Source organism: Lepidochelys olivacea, assembly GCF_965140295.1.
Source record: "Lepidochelys olivacea isolate rLepOli2 genome assembly, chromosome: 22".
NCBI lineage: Eukaryota > Metazoa > Chordata > Testudines > Cheloniidae > Lepidochelys > Lepidochelys olivacea.
This window is the reverse complement of record NC_140432.1, coordinates 21,528,016-21,551,850: the sequence shown is the minus strand read 5'-3', so window position 1 is coordinate 21,551,850 and position 23,835 is coordinate 21,528,016. Positions and strand designations below refer to the sequence as shown.

Here is a 23,835-nt window from a genome sequence, read left to right as displayed (position 1 = left end):
CAGGCTGCAGCTTGCAGGGAGCACTAAGCTGGTCTCTCTCTCTCTCTCTCTCTTGCTTGCAGGTTCACTCCCTCCTGGGCCTAGGAGCAATTCCTCCGCGCCAGTCAGTAATCCCTCTAGCACCATGAATCCCAACATACCTTTTACTTCCTCTCCAGATCCATCCCCCTCTCAGAACCCCCTCTCGCTGATGATGTCACAGATGTCCAAGTATGCCATGCCCAGCTCCACACCACTCTACCACAATGCCATCAAAACCATCGCCACCTCTGATGATGAGCTGCTCCCAGACAGGCCTATGCTCCCACCAGGAAGCATACCAGGTACGTTCTTCTGGGACTGTCTGCACCAGTAGGGAGAGCAAGCTGGAGCTGGGCTTTATAGGGGTAAGACTGGTCTTGTGGTTCACACACAGGCCTGGGAGGCAGGACACCTGGGTGTGGTTCTGATGCTCAGAATGGGGGTCAGGAATTCTGTTCCCAGCTCTGTCACTGACTTCTTCTGTGGATTTGGACAAGTCACTTAACTTGTCTGTTCCTGTTTCCCTATCCCTCCCTGCCTCTGTTGGAGCATGGGGCTCAGTGCACTGATGACTAGAAAGTACCTGGGAGGCATGGCTGGGGGCGTGTTGTAGAAAAGTGCGCTAATTGAGCACAGGAATAGGAGCAGACCTATTTGGAGTTGCAAAGCAAGGACAAACAAAAGGGTTAATTGAGTCAGATGAGAGCATTTATCCTGTGGAGAAGAGAAGAGTTTGTTCCAGGCACGGAGAAGCCTGGGGAAGAAGTTGGACAAGGGAGAAGACTCAGTGAACCCTCTGCAGGGACAGGACAGGGTGTAATCCTTGTTGTGGACCATGCTGTGGAAGGATCACTCCTTTCCAAATGTATGACTTAATATAGTAGAGACTCCATGGCTGTATCCTTGTTGTGACCTCTCAGAAAGCCATAGAGGCAGCAGGTTAGAACCCAGGATCGCCCACTCCAAAAGCATTGGCCTGACCAACTGAGCTCAAGGAAAATTATCATCTGTTAGCAGTATGTGGCCTTGACACACAGCAAGCAATTCTGATTCCAGCCAGCAAAGGGCAACAATGCCATATACACACCAGCCAGTTGATTGCAGTATAATACAGTTGGGTTATTAATGGTAACTGTAGTCACTGTAAGTCCCACCAGCATGCGAGGGGTACAGGTTATTACAAGGGTTACATCTCCTGAGGTGAGACATAGAGATGTCAGGTCTAAGGCGTGGGTGTCTTAGTCTGTCCTGAGTGTCTTGGGCTCCCAGTGTTCTCACTAGCACAAGTAAAAGCAATGGAGCCCGTTCAGCTGTCCTGCATTCAGGTGTAACCAAAGGCCTTGGGGAAACTCTAGCTCCCTGGATACCGTTGACTAAACTCCTTAAATGGAACAGCTGTGCTGGCATCCCAGGCTGGTTTCCCAGCTTGCCGCAGCTTTGCAAAGGCATTGGGTGCTTCCAGAACCTGCGCGAAGCTGGCAGTTGTTTGTTTGCTTGCAGTTGGCAGGTGCGGTGCTGTTCTGCCATCTGCTTCTTACTGACTGGCCAGGGCCAGCTGCTGCCTTCTCCATGTGCCATTGATCTGTCTGGCAAACACAGCGAGCCCAGGAGACACTAGAGTTTCTAGCCCAGCACACAGCCAGGATCAGCTGGGGGTAAAACAGATTATGGTAGATGCAGCATGCATGTGGGTTACATGTACATCCCCATGCCCGGTGGGAATGATGTGACAACCCATAGATCTTACTTACGTCTCCATCCTCTTTGTCATCTCCTCTCTGCCTCCACATGCCTGGTGTTCCTCCCTCAACCATCTGCCTGAGTGTTGTCTCTGGGATAGCAGGGCCATGTTCTATTATTTGGCCACTCCCCTTGTTTTAGTCCTAGAGCTAGGTTTCCAGGAACCATGTTTGCCCTGCATGGAGGAGGGAGGGGGCTGTGACCTTTGGGGTGCCCTTGAATTTTCCACTCCCACCAGAGATGTCCACTATCTCCAGCACAGAGCTCTGCTGTGTAGGAAACCTTAGATGGTCTCAGCACGGTATGTCCCAGCAGAATGGGAAAGCCTGAGCGGGGACTGGGCTATCCAGTCCATGCAGGGTCCCAATCTGCACAGTCAGAGCTGTGAGAGAGGGGCATAATCTGAGAACTCCTTAGTTCCGATTTCAGAAAGTCTTTCTGACCTCCACAGCGAGGGGCCACACCTCCCTCCCATGCTGGCTGTGAGCATTGTGTAAGCCAGGCAGGGCTGTGCGCTAGGTGGTAGCTGTGCTGTCCTTCTCAGTATCCACCACTGGGTGGCACGTTGGAGCTGCACAGAGGTTGCCAACTAATGGCTGTTGAGGGTGTTTATTTGGCAATCCTTCCTTGTGCTCAACGCAGTAGAGAGGTTGCTGTGCTGTACTGTCCCAGCCTGTGTAGCAACAGAGCGGCACAGGATTGGCTGAGCTGGTAAGAGCCACAAGCCCCATGTATGGCCAATGACCGACTGAGTCTTGTGGTGACATCCCTTGAACCCCAACTATTCCCTGCCTGCACCAGGCAACCTCTGAGGTCTGGAGCAGCTCTCACCAGCAGAAGTAGAAGCACCTACCAGCTGGCCCTCTTACGGCATGTCTACACTGCATCTGGGAGTGAGCCTTGCAGCCCAGGTTCACAGACTCAGGCTAGCACTCTAAAAATAGCTGTGTAGACGTTACAGCTCGGGCTAGAGCTCAGGCTCTGGTGCCTGGGGTGGGCTTGAGAGCCCACGCTCCAGCCACAGCTGCAACTTCTAAGCACCATCTACACCGCTATTTTTAGGATGCTAGCACAAGTCTGTGGCCCCGGGCCAGAGCCTGGCTCCCACATGCCGTGCTGACGTGCCTTTACTGTCTTGGTGAGAGAGGGAGGGGCTGGACTCCCAAGGATGTGGCTCTGTGGTGCTCACCTCTCCCCTGTGCAGCCTAGCACCTGGCTGGTACAGGGCAGGGTGTGATGCTGCCATGGCAATGAAGTGCTGGGTGAGGGTACTGAGCAGGTATCAGGTTTGACAGCAGCCTGAGAGCAGAGTCCCCTGGGCTTAGGGTGGATTAGATCACTGGACTGGTCCCTGCCTGCTTGCTGCAGTGCTCTCCCCTTCTGTGCTGCTGCCAGGCTTGGCGATCATAGGCTGTGATGGGGTCATCTGTCTTTTGCTGACCTTACTGCCCTGGTGGACCCTCCATGGCAGACCTGCTCCATGGGTCTAGCAGTGAGAGCAGAGCTGAGCCAGGTTTGAACACTCCAGGGAATCTGGCTGGAGCTGATCTCTGCTTAGATGCTGATTTCAATGGAGAGAGCTGCTAGCACCAGGGGCATACTCTCTGCATGTGGTGGGAGGAGGTGCATGGGCATTGAGTTAACTCTCCTTCTCCCCTTCATTAGGTATCACAGGAAATCAGCCAAATCAACTGCACTTGAACTCAGTGGGGCCTGCATCCTCACAGAGTCCCATGGGGATGAACTTGCCTGGTCAGCAGCCACTCTCCCACGAACCCCCCACTTCCATGATGTCCTCGCCGAATCCCCTGGGCTCCAACATTCCAATGCACCCTGGTGCGCAGGGGGCGGGTGTGCCCCCCCAAAACCCCATGATGCTGCCTCCAGGACCCCAGGACTCCTTGAACCAGCCCTGTGGCCCTCTGCCAAACAATTCTCAGATGATCCCTTCCAACCAGCTGGTGTTCCCCCGCATGCAGCAGCCCCACAATGCCATGCAGTCTCCAGCTGCGGGTATGCCTATGACACCAGGAGGTGGGGGAGGGGCTGGGATGCAGCAACATTACCCGCCAGGGATGCCCTTGCCACCAGAGGACCTTCCCTCCCAGCAGCCTGGCCAGATGGCCCCCCAGCAGCACATGATGGGCAAGAACATCCCTCCTCGGATTGGAGATCCCTACCCCAGTGTGCTTCCAGGTGTGGCTTCAGTGCTGAATGACCCTGAGCTCAGTGAGGTCATCCGCCCTACACCCACGGGCATCCCTGAGTTTGACCTCTCCAGGATCATCCCCTCAGAGAAGCCGAGCAGCACCTTGCAGTATTTCCCCAAGAGTGACAACCAAGCACCGAAATCACAGCCTTCCAACCTCCATCTCATGAACCTGCAGAACATGATGGCTGAGCAGCCACCCACACGGCCAGGCATGAGCGCCCCCAGCCTTCCAGGGCAGCAAGGCGTGCAGCGGGGACTCAACATCTCTATGTGTCACCCTGGACAGGTGTCCATGCTGGGCAGGACAGGTATGCCACCCCAGCAAGCCATGATGGGGAACAGCATGCACCAGGGCATGATGTCCCCCCAGCAGAGTCTGATGGCCCAGCAGAATTTCATGCTGATGCAGGCTAAGCAGAGGAGCATGTCTGTGTCAGGAGAAATGTACGCCCAGACGGGACATATGATGTCGCCTCAGGGCTCCCTCATGGGGCCCCCACCTCAGCAGAACCTTATGGTCACACACCAGATGAGGCAGAGGAGTGTTTCACTGGACAGCCAAATGAGCTACATCTCTGGGCCTGGAAACATGGCGAACCTGCCTTTCTAATCATGTCCTGAGGGGCTGGGGCCGATTGTAGAAACTTTTTTTTAAACCTTTATTTGGGTTAGGGTCGGGAGGCTGGGGCCTGTGGGGGTGTGGAGGGGGGATGTTTTTCATATTTGATTTGCCTCTATAAGGAAAACCAGATGTGCAGTAAAATTGATGTGAATCCTTTTTGGGAGGCGGGGGTATTACTATTTTTGAAACCCAAGTGGTGACCGGGGGCTTCCAGACCCTCCGGCAGTTTGTAAAATCTTCCTTTATTTTTTCCTCGTAGTATGGGTTTTCTTTATTTTTTGTTTTGTTTTAAAGAACAACCAAAATTTACAAGATTTTGAATGAACTGTAAATAGGGCTGGGAAAGGCAGAAACTTGTGCTGGTTTTAAATTGTTCTGTATTTCTGTGTTTTAATAGAAGCCTCAATTTTCTGTTTTAAAACAACAAAACTTTAAAAAAAAATCGGTGTACAAGGGTTTAAAACTCTTGCACAGGGGGTTCTAGGGCAGCGGGAGGAGGTGTGAGTGGGCATTGAGAGCCCTCTGCAAAAGAGCCTCTTTGCCAGCCCCACATCATTCATGCATCAGAACAGTTGTGTGCGGGAATGGGTGGTTTCAAAGAGAGACTATGTACACATCTTAGATCCTGATTCTGCAGTCAGACCCTCTGGGCCTGTACTGGGTTCAGGGGTGCACCCAGTCACGTGGATCCACCTGCAGGATTGGAGCTGCTGAGATGTATCTAAAACAGTGTGGGTTGTGGGAGTCGCTGTTTGGTTGTAGGGATTGATAGTGGTCTCTTGTCTGTCTCTGCTACATGGTGAAACTGTTGGCAGCATGAGCCAGGAGAGTGCCCAGTTGTTTAGTTTAGGGAAGGGTGGGGGTGTGATCCCAACCTGCAAGTAACAAGTAACTGGACCATGAGGCCTCCACCCAATCATGTCACTCCCTGCTCCCCTCTTCACCCCCAGATGCTCTGCGTGATGTGTGCATGACACTCTGGAGTGGAGATAGCAGAATGAACGCTGGGATTTCTGACTGGCTGATTCAGTCTTGTGCTTCCTTGGTGTGTTGTGCAGAGGCCAGGAGGGAACTCAAGACACACACCCCACAGAGCATCTCCTACCCCTTGTTGGCTCTGCTCCCGCTTACCCCCTACATGAGTTCACACATCTCACCCTGCCACACTATGCCCCTTGCCTTCTTTACACTCCTTTGCCTCCTAAGTGCGCACATTTCTGTGGGAGAGCTAGCCTGATGCATAAAAACAGGCATTTTATGGTAAAGACACTCCATTTTCTCGATCTAAGAATCCCAGACTCCTCCATGAAAGGCACTATAGGCAGTTGGCCAACAGTTGTAAGGCTACCTTTATACCCTGAAACCACCTGCAGCAGCCCTGCTCTCTACTATGGATGTGCAGCCTGTAGAGACATCAGGTCCTTGCATGCAATACTCCATCTGGATACAAGAGGTCTCCTGCTCTGACTGAGCTGATGTTTTTCTAAATGAAGCTCTAGTTCAAAGAGTAATTTATTCAGGGAAGTTCCATGGCTTGTGTTATGCAGGAAGCCAGACTAGATGATCACAATGGTCTCATCTGGCCTTAGAATCTATGCTGGGAGATGTCTCCTCCACAGGTCGTTCCATGTTACTCATAGGAGCAGCTGGGACTTCATTTCCGCCACCACTCTAGGCTGCTTAAAGCATGCACTGCAAGCACAAGTTTAATGTGTGTGTGGGGGGGGGTGCCCATGTCTGGCACCCCCTTCCTGCAGAGAGTTCTCCTTGCAGTGTGCTATGACAGCTTTTTGGAGGAAGGTTGGAGATAATCCATGTGTGCATGCAGTCTCTGTGGATTGCAGGAAAATATTCTAAAGAGAGGGTGCCCCATGGTCATTTGGATCCAAACCTACCACCAATTTGAGGATTATCTCAGAAAAGCCAGCCTTTTTGTTGCCCCTCTCATAGCAAATGGGCCCCTTCCCTAAGCACCACAATGGAGGAGAAATAAAGCTTCTGCACCGCTGACCGAGAAGTTGTGAAGCACTGCATGAAAGGTGAACCTTCTCTTTGTGGTTCCAATAGTGAATCTGTTAGCAAAGGCTGCTGAACTCCACCAGCCCAACAGTCTCTTGGGCCAGATCCCAATGGGCTGGAACCAAAAAGTTTAGACAGAAACATTCCCAAGTTTGAGCATGTTTTGTTGGGAGTGGGGCTCGCTGGGAAGTCTGGATCCAAACTAGGTACAGGTGTTGATCTCTGGTCTCTTGCTTTGGGCCTGTTTCTAGGGACCCTGAGTGTGGCTCTCAGAACAGCAATGAGCTAAAACCAGAGCCACTTTTCCAGCTCTGTCCCATTTGGTAAAATGGGAACAACCCATTACTTTGCCCATCTCTGTCTGGGACAGTGCCCTGTCGAAGGGCCAAGGAGGATCCCCTCAACCTCCCACTCTCAGTAAGTGCACTCAGGCACCTTGCTTTTTAACTGGGGTGGTTGTTTACCCATTTCAGAGCCTGGAAGGGTAAAACAAATCTTCCCTATTTCTGCCTGAACTGTCTGAAAGGCCACATCCATGTTGCCCCCTGGCAATGCTTTAGGGGGTGACGCCTGCTAGCATTTCCCTTGTAAACACTATTGGGAGTTGCTCAGGACCAGCACAAGCACCATGCACCACAAAAGCCCCTGGCCCCATACGCTCGGGTATTTCACCCCCCACCATCAAGTTTGTCTATTTAAAGCCATAATATTCTTTAAAATAAAATTCATCTTTGTCTCCAGGCAGCCACAGTTTTGGCCTGAGTGATTAAAAGCTCCAGTGTGTAGACCTCCCATACCTCTACCCACCTGGTCTAGCTGAGAAATGTCCTGAGGTGTTGGGTCTCTATTCTGTCAGCATTGTCCCCACATGAGTCAGAGCCTGCAAGTTGCAATATGTCTGCGTGAGGAAAGCCAATGCGACTGTCTAGAAAAGCGAGAGACGGCTTGCAGATGCAGGTGGGAGTGATGGCACTCCAGGTAACAGAAAGGGAAGGTGACAGCAATGATGTTATTTATTCCACATTAGATTGCATGGCAGTTTGGAAAGAGCAAGGCCTACAGCCCAACTGCCCTAAATACAAAAGGGAAATTCTGGTACTTTGCAAGGCTGTTGGCCCTCCTGGGGCACTTTTTGTTGGTCTTCAGAGCAGCCAACTGGGATGTCATAATCAACCCCCACTGCCCTAGCAGCCAGTCTTCATGATTTCTGAATCTGGAGGCCGGCAATGCTGAGTGGTGCCTTTTTTTGCTTCGGGTACCATCTCCCAAACAGGTCTAGTTCATCAGCAATATGGTGGGAGCCTTTCAGAGGTGAATGGCAGCCACCCCTTGTTAGGCCTCAGCAGAGCGTTTGCTCTCAGTCACCCTCTGCTGTGCACTGGTCTCGTCTTGTGGTTTATTGCTTGATTTATTGGCTTGAGTTTTGTGTGCTGACTTCTACCCTATCATGGTTACGGATGCCCCCGTGTTTCTAACTATGATATGTCAATGTTTTTTCCTGCTCCAAACAAAGGAAAACATGTCTTTCCAATGCAATTTTAAGCAATCACATGTCCAGAATTAGCTTTCATGTCAAGGTAACAGTGACTGACCCCCTTTCTCTGTCATCCCATGGAGAAACTTCCCCAGTCATTTTGTACCATTATATAAATATATATATAAAAATATAAATATATAAATACAATATGTGAAGACATCTTATTGGTTTTTATTTTGAAACAATTTTTAGGCTTGTTTTTTGGGTATCTGTGCTGCCTGTAATGTATTGACCTGTTTTATAGGTGCCTTTTTATTAAAAAGAAATTTCAAAACCCGATCCTTGGAGCCTGTCTTCACTGGGCTGAGTTTCTTCAACATTAGCTAGTGTGGCCCATTGTAGCTGGAGGCTCATATCAAATCACATATAGCTGCTAGTTGCTGTTTGGTAGAGCCCCAGTGAAGAACTGGCTTGGACACCTGCTTTTCTTCTGGTTGTTTTCTCCAAATTATGTTTGTTGATCATAGGTGCCACTACAGCATCAGCTCCTGCTAGGAGCAGAAAACTGCTGTTGAGGTCATTGGAAAGGATTGCAGTTAAAAGCTCAGATTTGACTTGTAGTTTGGATAATCTGGGCATTAACAACATCTCTGCCCTTCACATGGCAACAACTCTCCTCATTCCTTAAACATAATCTGGAGCTCAACAAACATAATTTGGAGAAAACAACCAGAAGAAAAGCATGTGTCCAAGCCAGTTCTTCGCTGGGGCTCTACCAAACAGCAACTAGCAGCTATATGTCTGAGTCCTGCTGAGCTGGGCCACTGGCTAACCCTCTGTTGCTGCTTTTTGGGTAGTTCATCCTCTCCATTCACTTTGAAACAGCTACCATGAGGCAATAAAAGAGCCCATTACCGCCCTGGCCTGCTGTCAGCCTAGCTCTCTGCACCATAAATCATGTGTGTCTAAGCTCTCTGCTCTCTCAGAACTGCAGAGAGCCATGGATGTTCCTGAGCCAGTCTCCCTCATACTCCTGCTGGGCAGAAGCAGTGAAGGAAAGGAGCAGTGTTGGCTTTATTCTCTGGCTGCTACATTGGAGCTAGTAGTCAAAGGCTACAAAATAATCTTCACTCTCTGATTGCAAATGATGTCAGTTGGCATACGTGTGTGTGTGTCCTTTCCATGTGCTGTCCCAACTCTGCACACAGAGCTAGTGCAGCAGACTTCAATATATTGAGACACAAGTTATGCATTACATTCCTGGCTAAGAACATAGGAGTTGCTGATTCAAACCCCCTTTCTGCTTGCTGAGCTGGGATTTGAACTTTATTCTCTTAGCTCCAGTGAATGGCTTAAGTGCCAGAGTGGGAGGTGTTTTGATGTGGGAGCTCCCTTGGTCTTTCCTGGTGAAGCTGGTCCCGTAACCACTAAATAATTGGGTCAAACTCAGGCTGTGAATCCTTTGATAGTCCAGTGGTTTTGGTATGTGCTCCAGAATGGGTGAGTTCCTGGTTCAAATCCCTTTTGTGCTTGTTGAGATGGAATTTGAAACAGACTCTCTTACTTCTCACGTGAAGGACCTAAGTGCTGGACTGGGAGGTATTCTGAGATGGGGTTTCCTTAGTCTTTTCTATTGACACTAGTCAACTTTAACTACATAATTACTGGGCCAAAGTCTGCCTCCACAGTTCTTGATGGTATAGCAGTTAGAGCACTTCTCTGGGATGTTAGTGACCCTGGTTCAAATCCCCCCCTCCGCCTCAGTGGAGGGGATGTGGTGCCTGAGGTGCAGGCAATATTGACTCTGAACTAAACAGAGCAGGTCCTGCTGGTTTAATTAATGAGAAAATACCTAAATAACTTTTATCCCCAGGGGCTAGGATATACAGCCAGGCTGTGGCAGACCCTAGGTGACTCCCCTTCTCTGCTGAGCGGTGTGAACTGGGGGCTCCCACCTTCCAGGGAGAGTCAGAGGTGGGCAAGCCCTGTCCAAATCCTCTCCCTGTCCCAAGGTGGGAATGGCCTCCTGAGAAAGGGAGGGGGTTCAGACAAGGATGTCCCACTGCAAAGGGCAATCACCTGGGAGGGAGGAAATTCAATCCCCGGCCGAACAGGCAGAATGGAGATTTGAACCAGGATCTCCACCAACCCAGCTGTGAATACCCTAAATACCAGACTATAGCGTAATTCTGACTTTTGGCCTGGCCTGAAGAATTGTTAAATCAATTGGAATAGCTTCAGAAGGCAAGAGTGAGGGAGTCCCTTATCACTATCCTTCAAAGCCCAGGCCACACACCATGGCTGCAGGAGAACCCTCTTCAAACTGCTTCTCCACAGGCCCAGGGATAATTTGAACCAGCATCTCCCACAGGCCAGGCATGTAACCTAACCACCAGGTTGCAGAGGGAGTCTTGCCCACGGGCTAGCCCAAAGAATAGTTAATTCAAGTGGAACGGCTTCAAGGGGTAACAATGAGGAACAACCTCATCATGATAGCCTAAAGTTTAGGGTGCAGACGTGGGCTACAGGAAAGGGTTAGTCAAGCCTTCTCTTAACAGACCTGTGTGGGTGTTCTGACCCAGCATTTCCCACAATCTACAGGAGTCACTGGACTGGCCTAGAGAAGGAGTCTCACCCACTCACTGGCCCCTAGAATAGTTAAGTCAAGTGAAACAACATGAGGAAACCCCCTGCCCCCTTTCTGTGGGTGTAATGGGGTGGACTAGGCCCAGAGGCCCCTTGTTGGTGGCCTCAGGGGCCTGCCACACTCATCCCAGCTGAGGAGCAGTGGAGCAGTCCCCCAAGCAGGCTAGAGTGGCTGCAGGGGAAGCAGCCACCCAGGGCCCAGGAGGGCCATATAAAAAAAGCTGCAGACCAGCGCAGCAGTTAGTTGCTGCTGGAAGCTGGAGAAGAAAGGACTGCATGCCTGTCTAGCTGAGGGATCTACAGCACAATGGACAGCAAAGTGGGGGCAGGGAATGGGGGAGCGAGAGGCTCCTGGCTGGCTGCTAGGACTGAGCCAAAGACAGTTTGCTAGCAGGGCCTGGTGGCTCAATGAAGGAGCTCCAGCCTGGCTGCGGACACCGAGTAGGGACTGAGCCTGGGAAGGGCCACAGGAAGATAGTGTCTCCAGGGAGGAAGCCCTGGGGAATACAGCCCAACATCAGGGCTGGACTGGTTTAAAGACCACTGACACACCCAACCAGAGGGCAGGTGCCCACCCTGTTACAGGGGCCCATGGTATTATCAGTTGGCATGCAGAAAGAAGTTACTCACCTTGTGCAGTAATGCTCGGTCTTCAAGATACATGTCCTAGGGGGTGCTCTGCTGTATGTACACTTGTGTCCCTGTGCTGTTGACTGGCAAACTTTGGTAACAGTGCCCTTTTGAAAGCTGCCAATCAATGTGTGCTGCCAGGTTGAGCCTTGGATTCTATCTGGGAAAAGACCCAGAGGCCCATCTATCCCAGTTGTTCAGGTATGGGCTAGGGGCAGGTCCAGCTCTCAGTCTCGAGAAGCTATTTCTTACATGATCACTGCTCCTCTGCCCTGTTTGGAGCTGCTCAGAGATTCGGGCATGTAACAGACTCTCAGCTGTTACAGACTTCGCTGCATTCGATGTCCAGCTTCCTGTGTGTTTTGGTGAAGCCCAGGGGTTAAATTCTCAAAGATTATTTCCTGGAGCACCCCACCCCATTAGGGGCTCCAGGCTTTAGCCTGGTGGTGGTGGGGAGGAGAAGGGGCACCAGGGCTTGGGGCTTTAGCCCTGGTGCCTCTGCAGGTTTGAAAATATTTATCAGAGCTCCACGCTGGGGGCTCCAGCTGAATTTAAGCCCTGGTGAAGCCCCTCTTTCTTTGTCTCACTCTTTCCTTGATCTGAGTTGTCACAAGATAGCCATGGGTCTGCAAGACTGGGCTGCAGTGCGGTGCATTATCCCTATTTTGGAGATGGTCAACAAAGGCAGAAAGGCTATGTGACATGACCAAGGCCACCAGACCGCTCTTATAGCGATTATGGAAACCTGGGAGCACCAACTCTCCCTGGGCCTAATACACTGTGAGCACTTTAATAAGACCTCTCCTATGAAACAACCTCCAGTTTTTTTTTCTTAATTAATTAAAGCAGCTGAGCTTTGAGTCTAACTCTGCTATGAGTTGGCAGATCTGAAACTTGAATAAAGTAGATTATGGTAACCTATTAAGGTTAGCTGATGTCTCAGTACTGTGGTGATGGGTGCTCTAGGCAGGCCTTGTTAAAAAAACTGAGCTAAACCTGGATCTTACACATGCCCTAAAATAAGAGAGCCTTCTGCAGCACTAGTGAAAAGAACAAATTCCAGTGAGCCTCATAAGCAACACATGAAAGGCTCCTTTTATCTCCATGCAGAACTTGTCAGAAAGACATCTGACCAGCCAGCAGCTATTAATTGGTCTCTCTGATCTGTCTGTGTTTCAGAATATTGAAAACTGCAGCTGACTTTCTGCAGAAGCATGAGACATGCAACGTGGAAAAAGTACTTTATTTAATTAATCATTATAGTTCATTTAAAAAAAAGCAGACAATTTATGGTGAGTTTATAGGGACACAAGATATAAGCAATCATAAAAAAAAATAAAGCCTCTCAAAATATCCCCTTTCAGTTATGAACACTGAAATAATGTATGAACTCTAGCTAGACTTTGCCCCAGGAGCACAATTTAAACAAACTTTTCGGCATTTCGCCCTGCTTGGACAATAAGAACAACCTCATCAGCTTCACTGGGGTCCTCAATGGCTGTGCTGTGAACACTGCAGGGAATGTTTGATTGTTTTTTATTTTTGTTAAAGTTACATCCCTTGGAATTTAAAAAAAACACCATCTAAACCTTGGACTTTTCCTGTTGGGTTTAGAGTTAGTAAAAGGCTTCACTGATCCTCCATTTTGGGCTGAATTTAGCCCAGAAGTGATCCTTTAAATATGGATCATTCCCCTACAGATTCTTCTTCTGACAGATCATTTTTCTGGAAAGGGGTGAGTGAACTGAAGTTGGTCTCTTTGTTATTGGGTGACTGCTATTAGTGACCCTAGCACAAAGCTCAACCATCCACCCTGCCACATGGGCAGTTTGACAACACTGAAATTAATACTGATCAGCAGAAACAGTTTTAGTTTTGCCTAGCAAAGCAGGTTAATTTTGGAGCAGATTTTTACCAATGTATTTGTGGTTAGGTTGTGCCTGGGATGAATGGTGGCCAGTGGCTCTTTAGACAGAACTATAACATACATTTCAAGCCAAAGTAACACTTTACCTATTAAGAAAAACAAAGAAAGCAGCAGCATTGCCTACACATTAGCTGTTATCACATCTACAGGGACAGAGTCCCTTATGGCTGCTCTACACACAGACTTGCACTGAAATAACCCCAGCTGTGGGTTAAAGCTGTTGCTGTTAGTTTGGTGCATGTCTGTGTGGAGTAGGCCTGATCCTGAGAGCTGCTGGGTACCCACAACTCTGGTATGAAGTCAAAGTTCAGATCTTTTCTCCCTAAAATCTAATAAGCGAAATTTTTAAAAACACGGTCGATGCAGGTAGAGCTAGAATGCCTGAAAGCACAGTACAAAGCATAGCAAAAAAAACTTTCCCTTGTCTGCCCCTGAAAAAACACCCCACAAACCCTCCCCCCGCCCCCCAACAACTCTTCTCCTTCCATGTTCTGTTTTACTCTGGAATAACGGGAATTCTTGCTCTCAACACCCAAGAGATACAGCAACTGAACCACAAAGCAAATCAGTAACACATTCAGCCTTCTTTCCCTCCCCCCCTCCCACTAGTAATCAAAGTAGGAGAGGTCTGTGCCACCATTCAGTTACAAGGCTGGACAGGGCCTGCTCAGAGAATATTCACCCTCAAAGGAAATCAATTAGTTCCAGTAAGTCAGTAATTAGAATTATTAATAGCAATAAAATGGATTGAAAGTGAGAGAGAAAATGTGCAGCTTATGGGCAGGAAAGAAATTCCTGACAGTAAAGTCTTTGGGCCTATGGAAGAGTCTCCCAATGTGAGTCGCAGAAACACCACCATGTGGGATCAAGGCACCCAACCTGCCCAAAGTCCCAACAGGAGACAACCCCACGTTTGCTGGAGGAGATGGGCTGGCTGCCTCACAGGCCTCTTCTACTTCCAGATTCTGTGATGCAGTCAGAAAAACAGTGTCCAGACCTTTGTATTGACCAGAATGGTGAGTAACATGCAGCTATGTGCCCAAGTAACTGAAACATACTCTAAACTTCTTCATATTTTACATAACTTTCATTAAACATAGAACTGTTTCTAATTAAAAGCAATAATTGGGCTATATCACTTTCTTCTGAGCACCTTAATAAGCAGCACAGACTCTTCCATTTCTCTGATAAAAATCTCTCCATCATCTGGAATTTCCTGTTTGTCGCTTTCTAAGGGCCCAATTCTGTGGTTGGCTCTGCACACTGGGGCTCCTCCAGTGGGGAGGATGCAGTATCAGAGCTAACTTGCTAGGGTCCCAGCCAGCCCCTTTGCAGTAGTTGCTATGTAAAGTCAGTATTTGCCAAGGGCTACCACAAACCATTTCTCCACATATTTAGCACAGGAAGTAAATATGTGGTAACGGCTGGCAAGTATTTGCTGTTTTAATGGTGCCCTTTAGACCTCAGTTTCTTGTGGAAAGGAGAGAAGTGGTAGGGATGATACTGAGGCGCAGAGCTGAGTCCTGTTCCAAGGGCATTACATGCTCTGCTGGCCAGGAACACCAAGGTCTATCTCAGCCCGTGCCCAGTTCTTTCCTCACTAGAAAGTGCTGACAGAAGTGATGGTGTCCGACTCAATCCCACTGCTCTTCCTCGTCACATCAAGGATCTCCTGCAGGGTCTCTTGGCTTATGCAGCCCAGGTCACGGAGAATCCGGAAGAAGTCGTTGCGGAACTTGACTCCGACAAAGGCATAGAGGATGGGGTTGAGACAGCAGTGTGTGAAGCCAATCACCTCTGTCACCATGATGCTGGTGGCCAGCTGGTCCGCCAAGGCACAATCGCTCGGTAAGGTTTCTAGCTTGTCTAGCGTGTCCAAAAAGATGACCATGTGGTAAGGGCTCCAACAGAGTAAGAACACCCCTGTGACCAGGATGGCTACTCTCACGGCCTTCTGCCTCTGCAGCCGCTGGGACTGGCACAGGGTCCTCACAATGGCTGTATAGCAGTAGCACATGACCAGCAGGGGCACGAAGAAACCCACAATGTGATACAGGAAGCGGGTTGCCAGCCACATGTTGCTGCCATGAATCCCAACTTGCTGGAAATTGCAGACACTGTGGTTGCTCTTGTCTGACCAGACCTCCATGAGCACTAGATCGGGCAAGGTCAGCACCAGGGAGATGAACCAAATGGCCAGGCAAGTGAGATGGATGGACCTGACTCTGCGCTTCCTGTAGGTGTGGATAGCATACACTATGGCCAGGTAGCGATCCACACTGATGCAGCCTAGAAGCATGCTGCTGCAGTAGAAGTTGATCTTATGAACAGCACTGAGGACTTTGCAGAGGAAAGTGCCGAAGATCCAGCCAGTCAAGCTCTCGGCCACACCAAAAGGCAAGGTGAGCACTAGCACCAGATTGGCCAGGGCCAGATGAAAGAGGAAGTTCTCGGTGGTAGTGCGGGCACGCTTGTAGCGCTCCAGGATGATCAACACCAGGGCATTGCCCAAGGTCCCCAGAAGAAATATCAGAAGGTAGACTAAGGGCACAAAGATCTTCTTGAAAGGATGTGTGGGATCGCCAGCTGGAGACAAGACTGTATCTGGACAAAAGTAGTCCTCATAGGATCTTGTGGTGTTGTCATTGTCATAGTCACTGAATTCCCCCAGCAAATTCTGCAGAACAGGAGGAGAATCCCATTACAGGCTGCAGTTTCTGTACAGCCATTTCCCAGGAGAAAGCCCAACCATTACATAGGAAATGCCAGACGAGATTAGACCCTAGTCTGGAGGAGGATATCTTGTTGGTTTACATAGAGGCATTAGAATATTCTCCATATTATTCTCCACCCTATTCCTTGTTGACATTCACAGGTTGTTTGCTTTCTGACCACTGCTGCACACTGGGCAGAGCCCTCCATCGAGCTGGCCACCCTCACGCCCTTTCCTGAGTTGATGCAGTTAATTCAGAACCCTGTACCGTCTATGAATAGTACATTTTCCCCTCCTATGTGCATTACTTTGTACTTATCAACACTGAACTTTAGTCACCATTGTGTTGCCCATTTCACCTGGCTTGGTTGTGTCCCTCTAATTAATTTTTCTGTCATTTTCTACCATGTTAATTCCATATTCTGTTCCCAAAACTACCTTCACACACTGGCCCCAGGCAAGGACTTTCTTTGATTTGTCTGTAGAGCTATTACAAAGCATGCTGCGTCTTGAGACGGAGGGTGTATTGCCACTCCTCTGGACTCAGTAGTGTCCTGCAGTGTGACTGTCTGAGCCCCTTGGGCTGAACTCCTGCTGGGAGTTTGTGATATCAGGTCCACGCCCAATATGCAGGCTCTGATGCTGCCACACAAAGTGAGATTTGCACTGGGAACAATGCAGCAGCTGGCCAGTGGAGCGAGCTATACGTAGGCACTGGAGATGGGAGGGCCATTGCCTCCTACTTTTTAAGAACCTGGCTGAGAGGGAGCACACTGTGCCTGGCTAGCAGCAGCTGGGTTCTGCTCTGCCTTGTGGCACGTGCAGCAGCTGGTCAGGTCCTGCTGTGTGTTGTCTTGCATGCCTGCAGCTGGCCCCTCACCTGTTGGTGGCTGAAACCACAGCAGTGGCTTCTAGGGGCCGGGGCCTAGCCAGGTTTGGGAAGCAGGACAGACCCACTACCCAAAGGCCTCGGGCTTGCCAGCAAGGAGGGTAAGGAGTGAGGGAGGGCAGGGACTTAAAGAAGATCCTGCAGGTGGGGGGGCTTGCCCTCCTTGCTTTTATAGTCCTTTTGGCACCCACGGAGCTGTATCACACACCAAGTTTTTTATTCAAAGCAGAAATCAAATCAAAACCTTAGCACTAGAAAGCTGGCAGCTCTGGCAAAGCCCACCATCACCGTGGAGCATATGCTCCGACCGTCCTGTGCTGCTCCAGGCAGGCAATGGACAGAGCCTAATGCTTGCCAAAACAAGGGTGCTCAGAAAAAGAGGAGAAAAGGGGAGGGTAGAAATCAATGAGGAGAAGAGGAACAAAGGGCAGAGCAAAGGCTCATGGCAAAAATGTCAGACAGCTCAACAAATACTAACTAGAAGATGGTAAGGGTTCCCCTGCAGTCACACTGAGCGCTCTACCCCTCCCAAACACCTACTCTGGAGACTCTTGCATTGACCACAGCGGAAGTTTCTGCTCGCTGTTTTCATACCTTTCACTGCCAGCTGTAGCTGCCTGCACCTGCTGCACCTTCCCCCATTCGCTAAATACTAGTGCTGCTTGAGCTGTTTTCAGAGCTATTTTTTCTTTTTTTGGTTGCTTTTTTTTAAAGAAACATCTCAACTGTCCTGTGAAATACAGTGAGTGTGAATCCCCCCAGTCATGAGACCCAAGGCCATATGGCAGAGGCAGAAAGCTCCCTGATTGGGGACACCCCCCTGAAACACACACAAGCTATCTCTGGCTGTAGCAAGTGAAGGCCTCACTTAAGGCAATGACATGTTGTTAGCTTCTCACCCGTAGAGAGCAACCCATGGGACGTTGCACTGTGGCAGAGAGCTGTAGCTGCTGTGCACTCACACGAATCTTTAAAGTGCAGTTTTGGAAAATAGCAGGGTACTGGTGCTGCGTTACTCTCGTCTCCCCAGTGCCTCCTCTTGGGAGATGCTAATAGGCCGAAAGGTCAGGAAAGAAACCACAAACACCCCCAATCCTGTCCACACAATTGGTTGGGTTTTCTGCCTTCATCTAAAGCTACAGCAGGGCACCAGCCTGGAGGGACCAACACTCACCTCCACTAACTAAAACTCTGCAAAACCAATAGCTGTGAAGGAGGAGATATGGCAAAGGGAGTCTTTAAACTACCCTCAATTTCAACTTTTTCTGTTCCTAAAAATATGTCCTAGCAATTGCCCATCCGGCGTACATACCAGGAGTTAATGATGCCCATGGAACTTGTGCTTATAGCACTGACTATGGCAAGGGTCAATGCCCAAGAGCTAACCCAATGCTGGGGTGGTTATATGACCTCCTGCCTGACAAATACATCATTAAGGGGTTCTTGTTTCAAAGGGCCCTCAGGATCTATGCCATCTGCAGCCCACCAGCTGCTGTACTATTAACAGGTTTCAGAGTAGCAGCCGTGTTAGGCTGTATTCACAAAAAGGAGTACTTGTGGCACCTTAGAGACTAACAAATTTATTTGAGCATACGCTTTTGTGAGCTACAGCTCACTTCATCAGATCTGATGATGTGGCTCACGAAAGCGTATGCTCAAATAAATTTGTTAGTCTTTAAGGTGCCACAAGTACTCCTTTTCTTTGTACTATTAACGTGGACTGTGAATGTGCACAGCATCTCATTAAATGCATACAAGGTTCCTTCTCTAAAAAGTTAGATTTTCCCTTAGCAAAAGAAAACAGGCTCCCCAAGAACCAGGAAAGGGTTGGAGGGGTTCCAAGCATCAGAGGGAGGAGGAGATGCGCAGAACAATTTGGGAATGCAGGGTTAATCACAAGAGCGCAGCATGGTGTCAAAACAAAAGGATAGCAACCCTTCAAAACATGGGCAGTGACTGTGCAGTGCTAAACTGTTTTAACTGCAGCGAGTGGCTGTCAGTATCACCTTGCGTTTACAACAGAAGACGCTGCACTCGAGCACCACTATCTGCCACCATCTCATCTCTGATAAGGTGACAGGTAGGGTATTGTTTGTTTTTTACTGTAAGCCACTCGCCTTTGGCTTGGGAAATGTGCACAGTGCAGTGACTGAGCCGTCCTCTCATGTACATCTCAGGCTGGGAGAGAGTAGCGAGTGTGGGTGGAAGCACACAGAGATGAGTCAAAGAGACAAAGCATTTAGGTATTGCTAATCCAAGCTGAAGCAGAAAGGGGTTGGAGCGCAGCTACAAGAGTTGCATAGAGTGTGACACACTAGGGCTATTAGAACAAAGATGTGAGGTACCTTACAGCTTTCAATATGATAGGGGCAGAGATTAGTCCCCATGACTCATAGTGCCAATATGCTCTCTCCAACTCCTGCCGCTTGGCCAGGGACTCAAAATTTTGCTTTAAGGACGGATTTGCTGGGAAAACGTGTGCACACACAGAAGCCTGTACTACAGGAGTTCTCAAACTGGGGGTCGGGACCCCTCAGGGGGTCACAAGGTTATTACATGAGGGGGGGGGTTTGCAAGCTGTCAGCCTCTACCTCAAACTCCACTTTGCCTCCAGTATTTATAATGGTGTTAAATATATAAAAAAGTGGTTTTAATTTATAAGGGGGGGGGGGAGTCACGCTGTGTGAAAGGGGTCCCCAGTACAAAAGTTTGAGAACCACTGCTCTAGTAGAGGAAAAAAGGGACCTAAAAATAAGGAAGGAGGAAGGAATAGAACAGGAGGATTATGTAATATTTTCTGTTTGTCACTGCTGTGGGTATTTGTGTGTAATGATGGGGAATTACATGTAAAATAAAACAGAACGGGCAAGCCCAACATGGCATATTGTGTGTGTGTGTGTGTATCTTCCCTTGCAGGAAGATAGATAGATTACATTTATTTAATGCAATCCCTCAGGCTTTCTGCTTAAGAGGCTCCTAGAAAATAGAGATGGAAAAAACATCCCCCTATTAGTTCATCAAGTTCAGCCTCCCTCAACTCCTAGGAGGACATTAAACTAATTCTACTCTACCTCACAACTGCCCATCTCTTCAGTCCCAAAGTCATCCATGTTCCACACAGATCTGGTGTTCCCCTCACAGTTGAATATCATTTACAGCTGAGATAAAGTCATGGAGCTGAAGTTCTGGAAAGTTATTCACAACCAAGGAACAAATCCCACAGCACTTTAATTTCCTTGCAAGAATAATTTTGTGTCTGTTTCAGACTACATCCCCTATCTGGACCTGGGCAGGTTAAGCAGTAAGGACACGACACCAATCTTAGCTGTTTTTCTGCCAATAGGATAATTTATACATCAGGCATATAACTGGGAGGAGAGTGAAAAAAAAAAACAATCAGAATTGGTCTAAGATTCCACTAAGAGTTGTTCTGCAGAGCTTCCCCACTGGATTCTGTACCTTGACCACCGCCCCCCGGGCTTTGCCCCTGCACTCAGCCAGTGCTGCTGCAGTGGAGATGCTGCTCCCACTTTTCACTTTTTTCATTAGGGAGTGAGCTCTGCTTTACCCCCAGCTAAACTCTACCACCACAATTCTCCTGCTTGAGCCTTTCATTTCAAAGGAGAGGTCAGGGTGATCAAAGAATGGGAAGTATCGTTTGCCAAAAAATTGTGACAAAAATAATGGTTCATTTTGTTTTAAAGTTTTCACAGGATTTTTCAACTAAACAAATCAAAAATTGTTCTGGGGTTTGTTGTTTTTTGGGGGGAGGTGAGGGCTGCTTTTCTCACTATCCCCCCAAAGGAAACAAGGGAGAAAAAGGTAAGGAGAAAAATTAAACCTAAATGGAATTAATATGTTTTGATTTGAACAGAAACAAAACAATTTCCTTCGAAAAGTCATCTTTAAATTAAAAAAAAAAAGGTTGAAAAACTTCTGAGTCACTCTATTTAAAAGCCAGGCTTTGTGGCAAATCTGATGTGAGCTTTCCTTAGCATGGAACAATCATCTTTTCAAAGATATTATTGTTTTCAATTTACAAGGCTAATTAGAGGGTGGAATATACTGTGTCATAATTCAAACCTAGGATATTTGTAGTATAGCTTCTCTCCCAGTAAAAAAACGCTAATATAAATATGCTACAGAACTGCCCTCAGGCAGGCTCTGCAAGCCGACCCACACATAGGAAAGGATAAAATGCAGGCAGGGATGTGAGTATACAATTGTTATTGTGGGATGTAGGTCTTCCATGTTTCCCAGTGTTATTGTAGATTATCCAGTTACTCCTGTTTGTTAAAGTTAGTGGGTTTGATTTCCTATGGAACGGCACTTTGTGCACTCATTTACACCAGTGCACGGTGGTGTAAAATGCTGTCAAGTCAGAATACGTGTTTTAAACCCACTCTCTGCTTGTTTAAATGACTACACAAGGTGGGCTTCTCTCTAAGCAAGTTAACCTAGGAAGGAGACACATCTGATTCCTACCATCTCAGAATGAGCCTTTCGGCCACAAGAACAGAGGCTGCAATCCCAGCACCCACAGCAAAAGAATTATAGAGCCAACCACTGAAGAAAACAATTTAAAGATATGGCATCAGTAATCACAGCATGTGAGAAGGGCTAGCATTCTCGTCTGCACCTCCTGCAGCTGACAAAAACATCCCTAAATAGGTGCTTTGGAGTCCAACTACAATGGTTTAAAATTTTAGCTTGAGACCAAATGTATCTTAACGAAAGGGAGAAAGTATGTGTTTGCGGGTGGGAGAGATTAAAAGCCAAGCTCCTCAGCCCAGATATAAGATCTGCCACCCCCCCAGAATCCTCATCCTAAACACGTGGACATTGCAAAAACAAAGAGTCGTGCATGACTTACCATGTCATAGCTCTTCATAGAGATGCTGTAGGGCCCCATTATTTGGGAGGCACTGTTTGTCTCCTCCAGTGGTTTGGGTAGAGGCTCTGACAGAGAATATCAACCAACTTCCCTTTCTGATGAGAGCTTAATAATTTAACTGAGTGGGGCGGGGAATCTAGTTCTCATCAACAAAGTATTGAGCTTTTCAGCTTTGCAAGGCAAATGAGCTCAAAGCTCAGAATGACGTATTTGAGCGTCAGATTAGAATCTTGCTCTATCATCTTGGCTTTAAACTGTTTTTTAAAGTATGGTTTTGAATAATCAAAAGCTCCCATAATCTGCAACAGAGCAAAGCCCCCAAGTCCCTTCCCAAATCCTTAATCCAGTACAGAGGCTTTTATAGAAGACACTGCACTGGGTTTGGGCAATGTACAAAAAATATCTAAGATTTTAAGACATGTTCTACTCATGGGAAAAATTTATTTCTAACCCCAAAAATGCCCTGGATTAAGACATGGCCCTCTAACTCTAATAGCACCAGCTGCTTTAAGCCCTCAGTTTTTCTCTTCTTCCCTCTGTTTCAGCTCTCACCATTATCCAAAGTAACCGAACAGTGTGCTCCAGAAGGACATTGGCAGAATGGCTGGAGCAGGAATGGGGGAACAGATAATTAATTAATTAATATTTGTACAACACTCTGTGTAAAGTAAGAGTCCATTTGATTATACAGTCCCCTTGTAGGTACTGCATTACTCAAATTCCCATTGAGAAGGATGTCGTCTCTGCTGGTGTGCAGGGGTTGTCTGTTGCCTTGTCCAAAAATGTTGCAGTGTCAGTGGGAGAGGGAAGGGCAAATTCATGGTGCCCAAACCCAACCATTAGCTCAGCAGGACAGAGCAACATGGTATCCTGGCCTTCTTTTCTTCATCCTTGTTTTGACAGATACCATAGTGCAGAGGTGTGAAGCTCTGTCCAGGGTAATGCCTGATCTCTGCAAGGCAGAGTGCATTGGCACTGAGGCCGCCATGCTGGAGAGGATGTCTGAATGGCAGTCATGCAGAGGAAGTGGGGGGCACAATCCTTGCTTTCACTGGCCTTTATGCCATTCATCATAGGAGCAGCGAACCACTGCACTGGCTTCAGTCAGTCTGCATCCCCTTGCCTGTAAGACAATCAGCTTGAAGAAAAGCAGGCAGCTGTGATGAGAAGCACCTCTGCCCCTAAGATGCTGCATTCAGTTCTGGACACATGGCTGGTCCTACGGAAAGTATTATACTGTTCTTCCGCACCCACCCTGCCACTTCCTGCCTGCCAAAGTGGAGACAGCCAGCCAACCAGAGAAGTTGCTCCAATAAAAGATATTACCTTACCCACCCTGTCTGACAGAGACAGACAGACACACACACACCCTTGTGGCCTGTGTGGACTCGCCTTCATGCCCCAGGAGGTAAGGCTGAAAAACAGCTATCCAAACAAGAGGCGGAGAGTTCACACTCTGCTAGGGCATGCTGTTGCCAGGGGAATAGGACATAGCACTTTGGGTGGTACACTGACAGCGCAAGGCCCTATGTAGACTCATGAGCACCAGAATGCAATTGCCTGGGACACTGCAGTACCAGAGCCATGTAGTACGGTACTGGGAAGAGCAACACGCAGTATTTAGAGGCTGGAAGGACTGAGAGCTAAAGAATCAAATTTGGCTAAACGCCCACAGGAGGGCGGATAGCTACAGGTATTTGAAGGACATAAGTGTTAAGAAAGAGAGGGGCATTATTTAGAGAGGCAGGGTAGCCCCCTAGACTGTGATTCTGTAGACCGGGGTTCTATTCCCAGCTCTGTCACTGACCAGGTGGGTGACCACGGGCAAGTCACAGCCCCTCCCTATACCTCAGTTTCCTCATCAGCAAAATGGGGATAATGATACTAACGACCTTAGTGAAGTGCTTTGAAATCTACAGATGAAAAGTTCTACCAAGGAGCACACTATTATTATGGTACATTGGGTGTAACTAGAAGCAAATGGGATGAAACGGGGCAGTAGGAACTGTAGGCTGGAGACATCTTCCAAGGGTGTGAACTATGGG

General features: G+C 48.3%; 2 protein-coding genes across 4 annotated transcripts in view; one reads left to right on the top strand and one right to left on the bottom strand.

The window, feature by feature from the left end:
• BCL9L (BCL9 like) overlaps nt 1–8,427 on the top strand; it is a 172,135-nt gene extending 163,708 nt beyond the window's left edge. For all 3 annotated transcript variants that reach the window (XM_084611706.1, XM_084611707.1, XM_084611708.1), the window contains 2 exons: nt 63–323; nt 3,427–8,427. In XM_084611706.1, coding sequence (XP_084467832.1) covers nt 63–323; nt 3,427–4,583 — 1,418 coding nt within the window. In that variant the 3' untranslated portion in view covers nt 4,584–8,427. The remainder of the gene's footprint in view (nt 1–62; nt 324–3,426) is intronic.
• A 5,493-nt stretch (nt 8,428–13,920) lies between these two features.
• Nucleotides 13,921–23,835, bottom strand: part of CXCR5 (C-X-C motif chemokine receptor 5) — a gene marked incomplete at its 5' end in the record, with an annotated part of 31,425 nt that continues 21,510 nt past the window's right edge. The window contains one exon of the mRNA XM_084611657.1: nt 13,921–15,971. Coding sequence (XP_084467783.1) covers nt 14,895–15,971 — 1,077 coding nt within the window. The 3' untranslated portion in view covers nt 13,921–14,894. The remainder of the gene's footprint in view (nt 15,972–23,835) is intronic.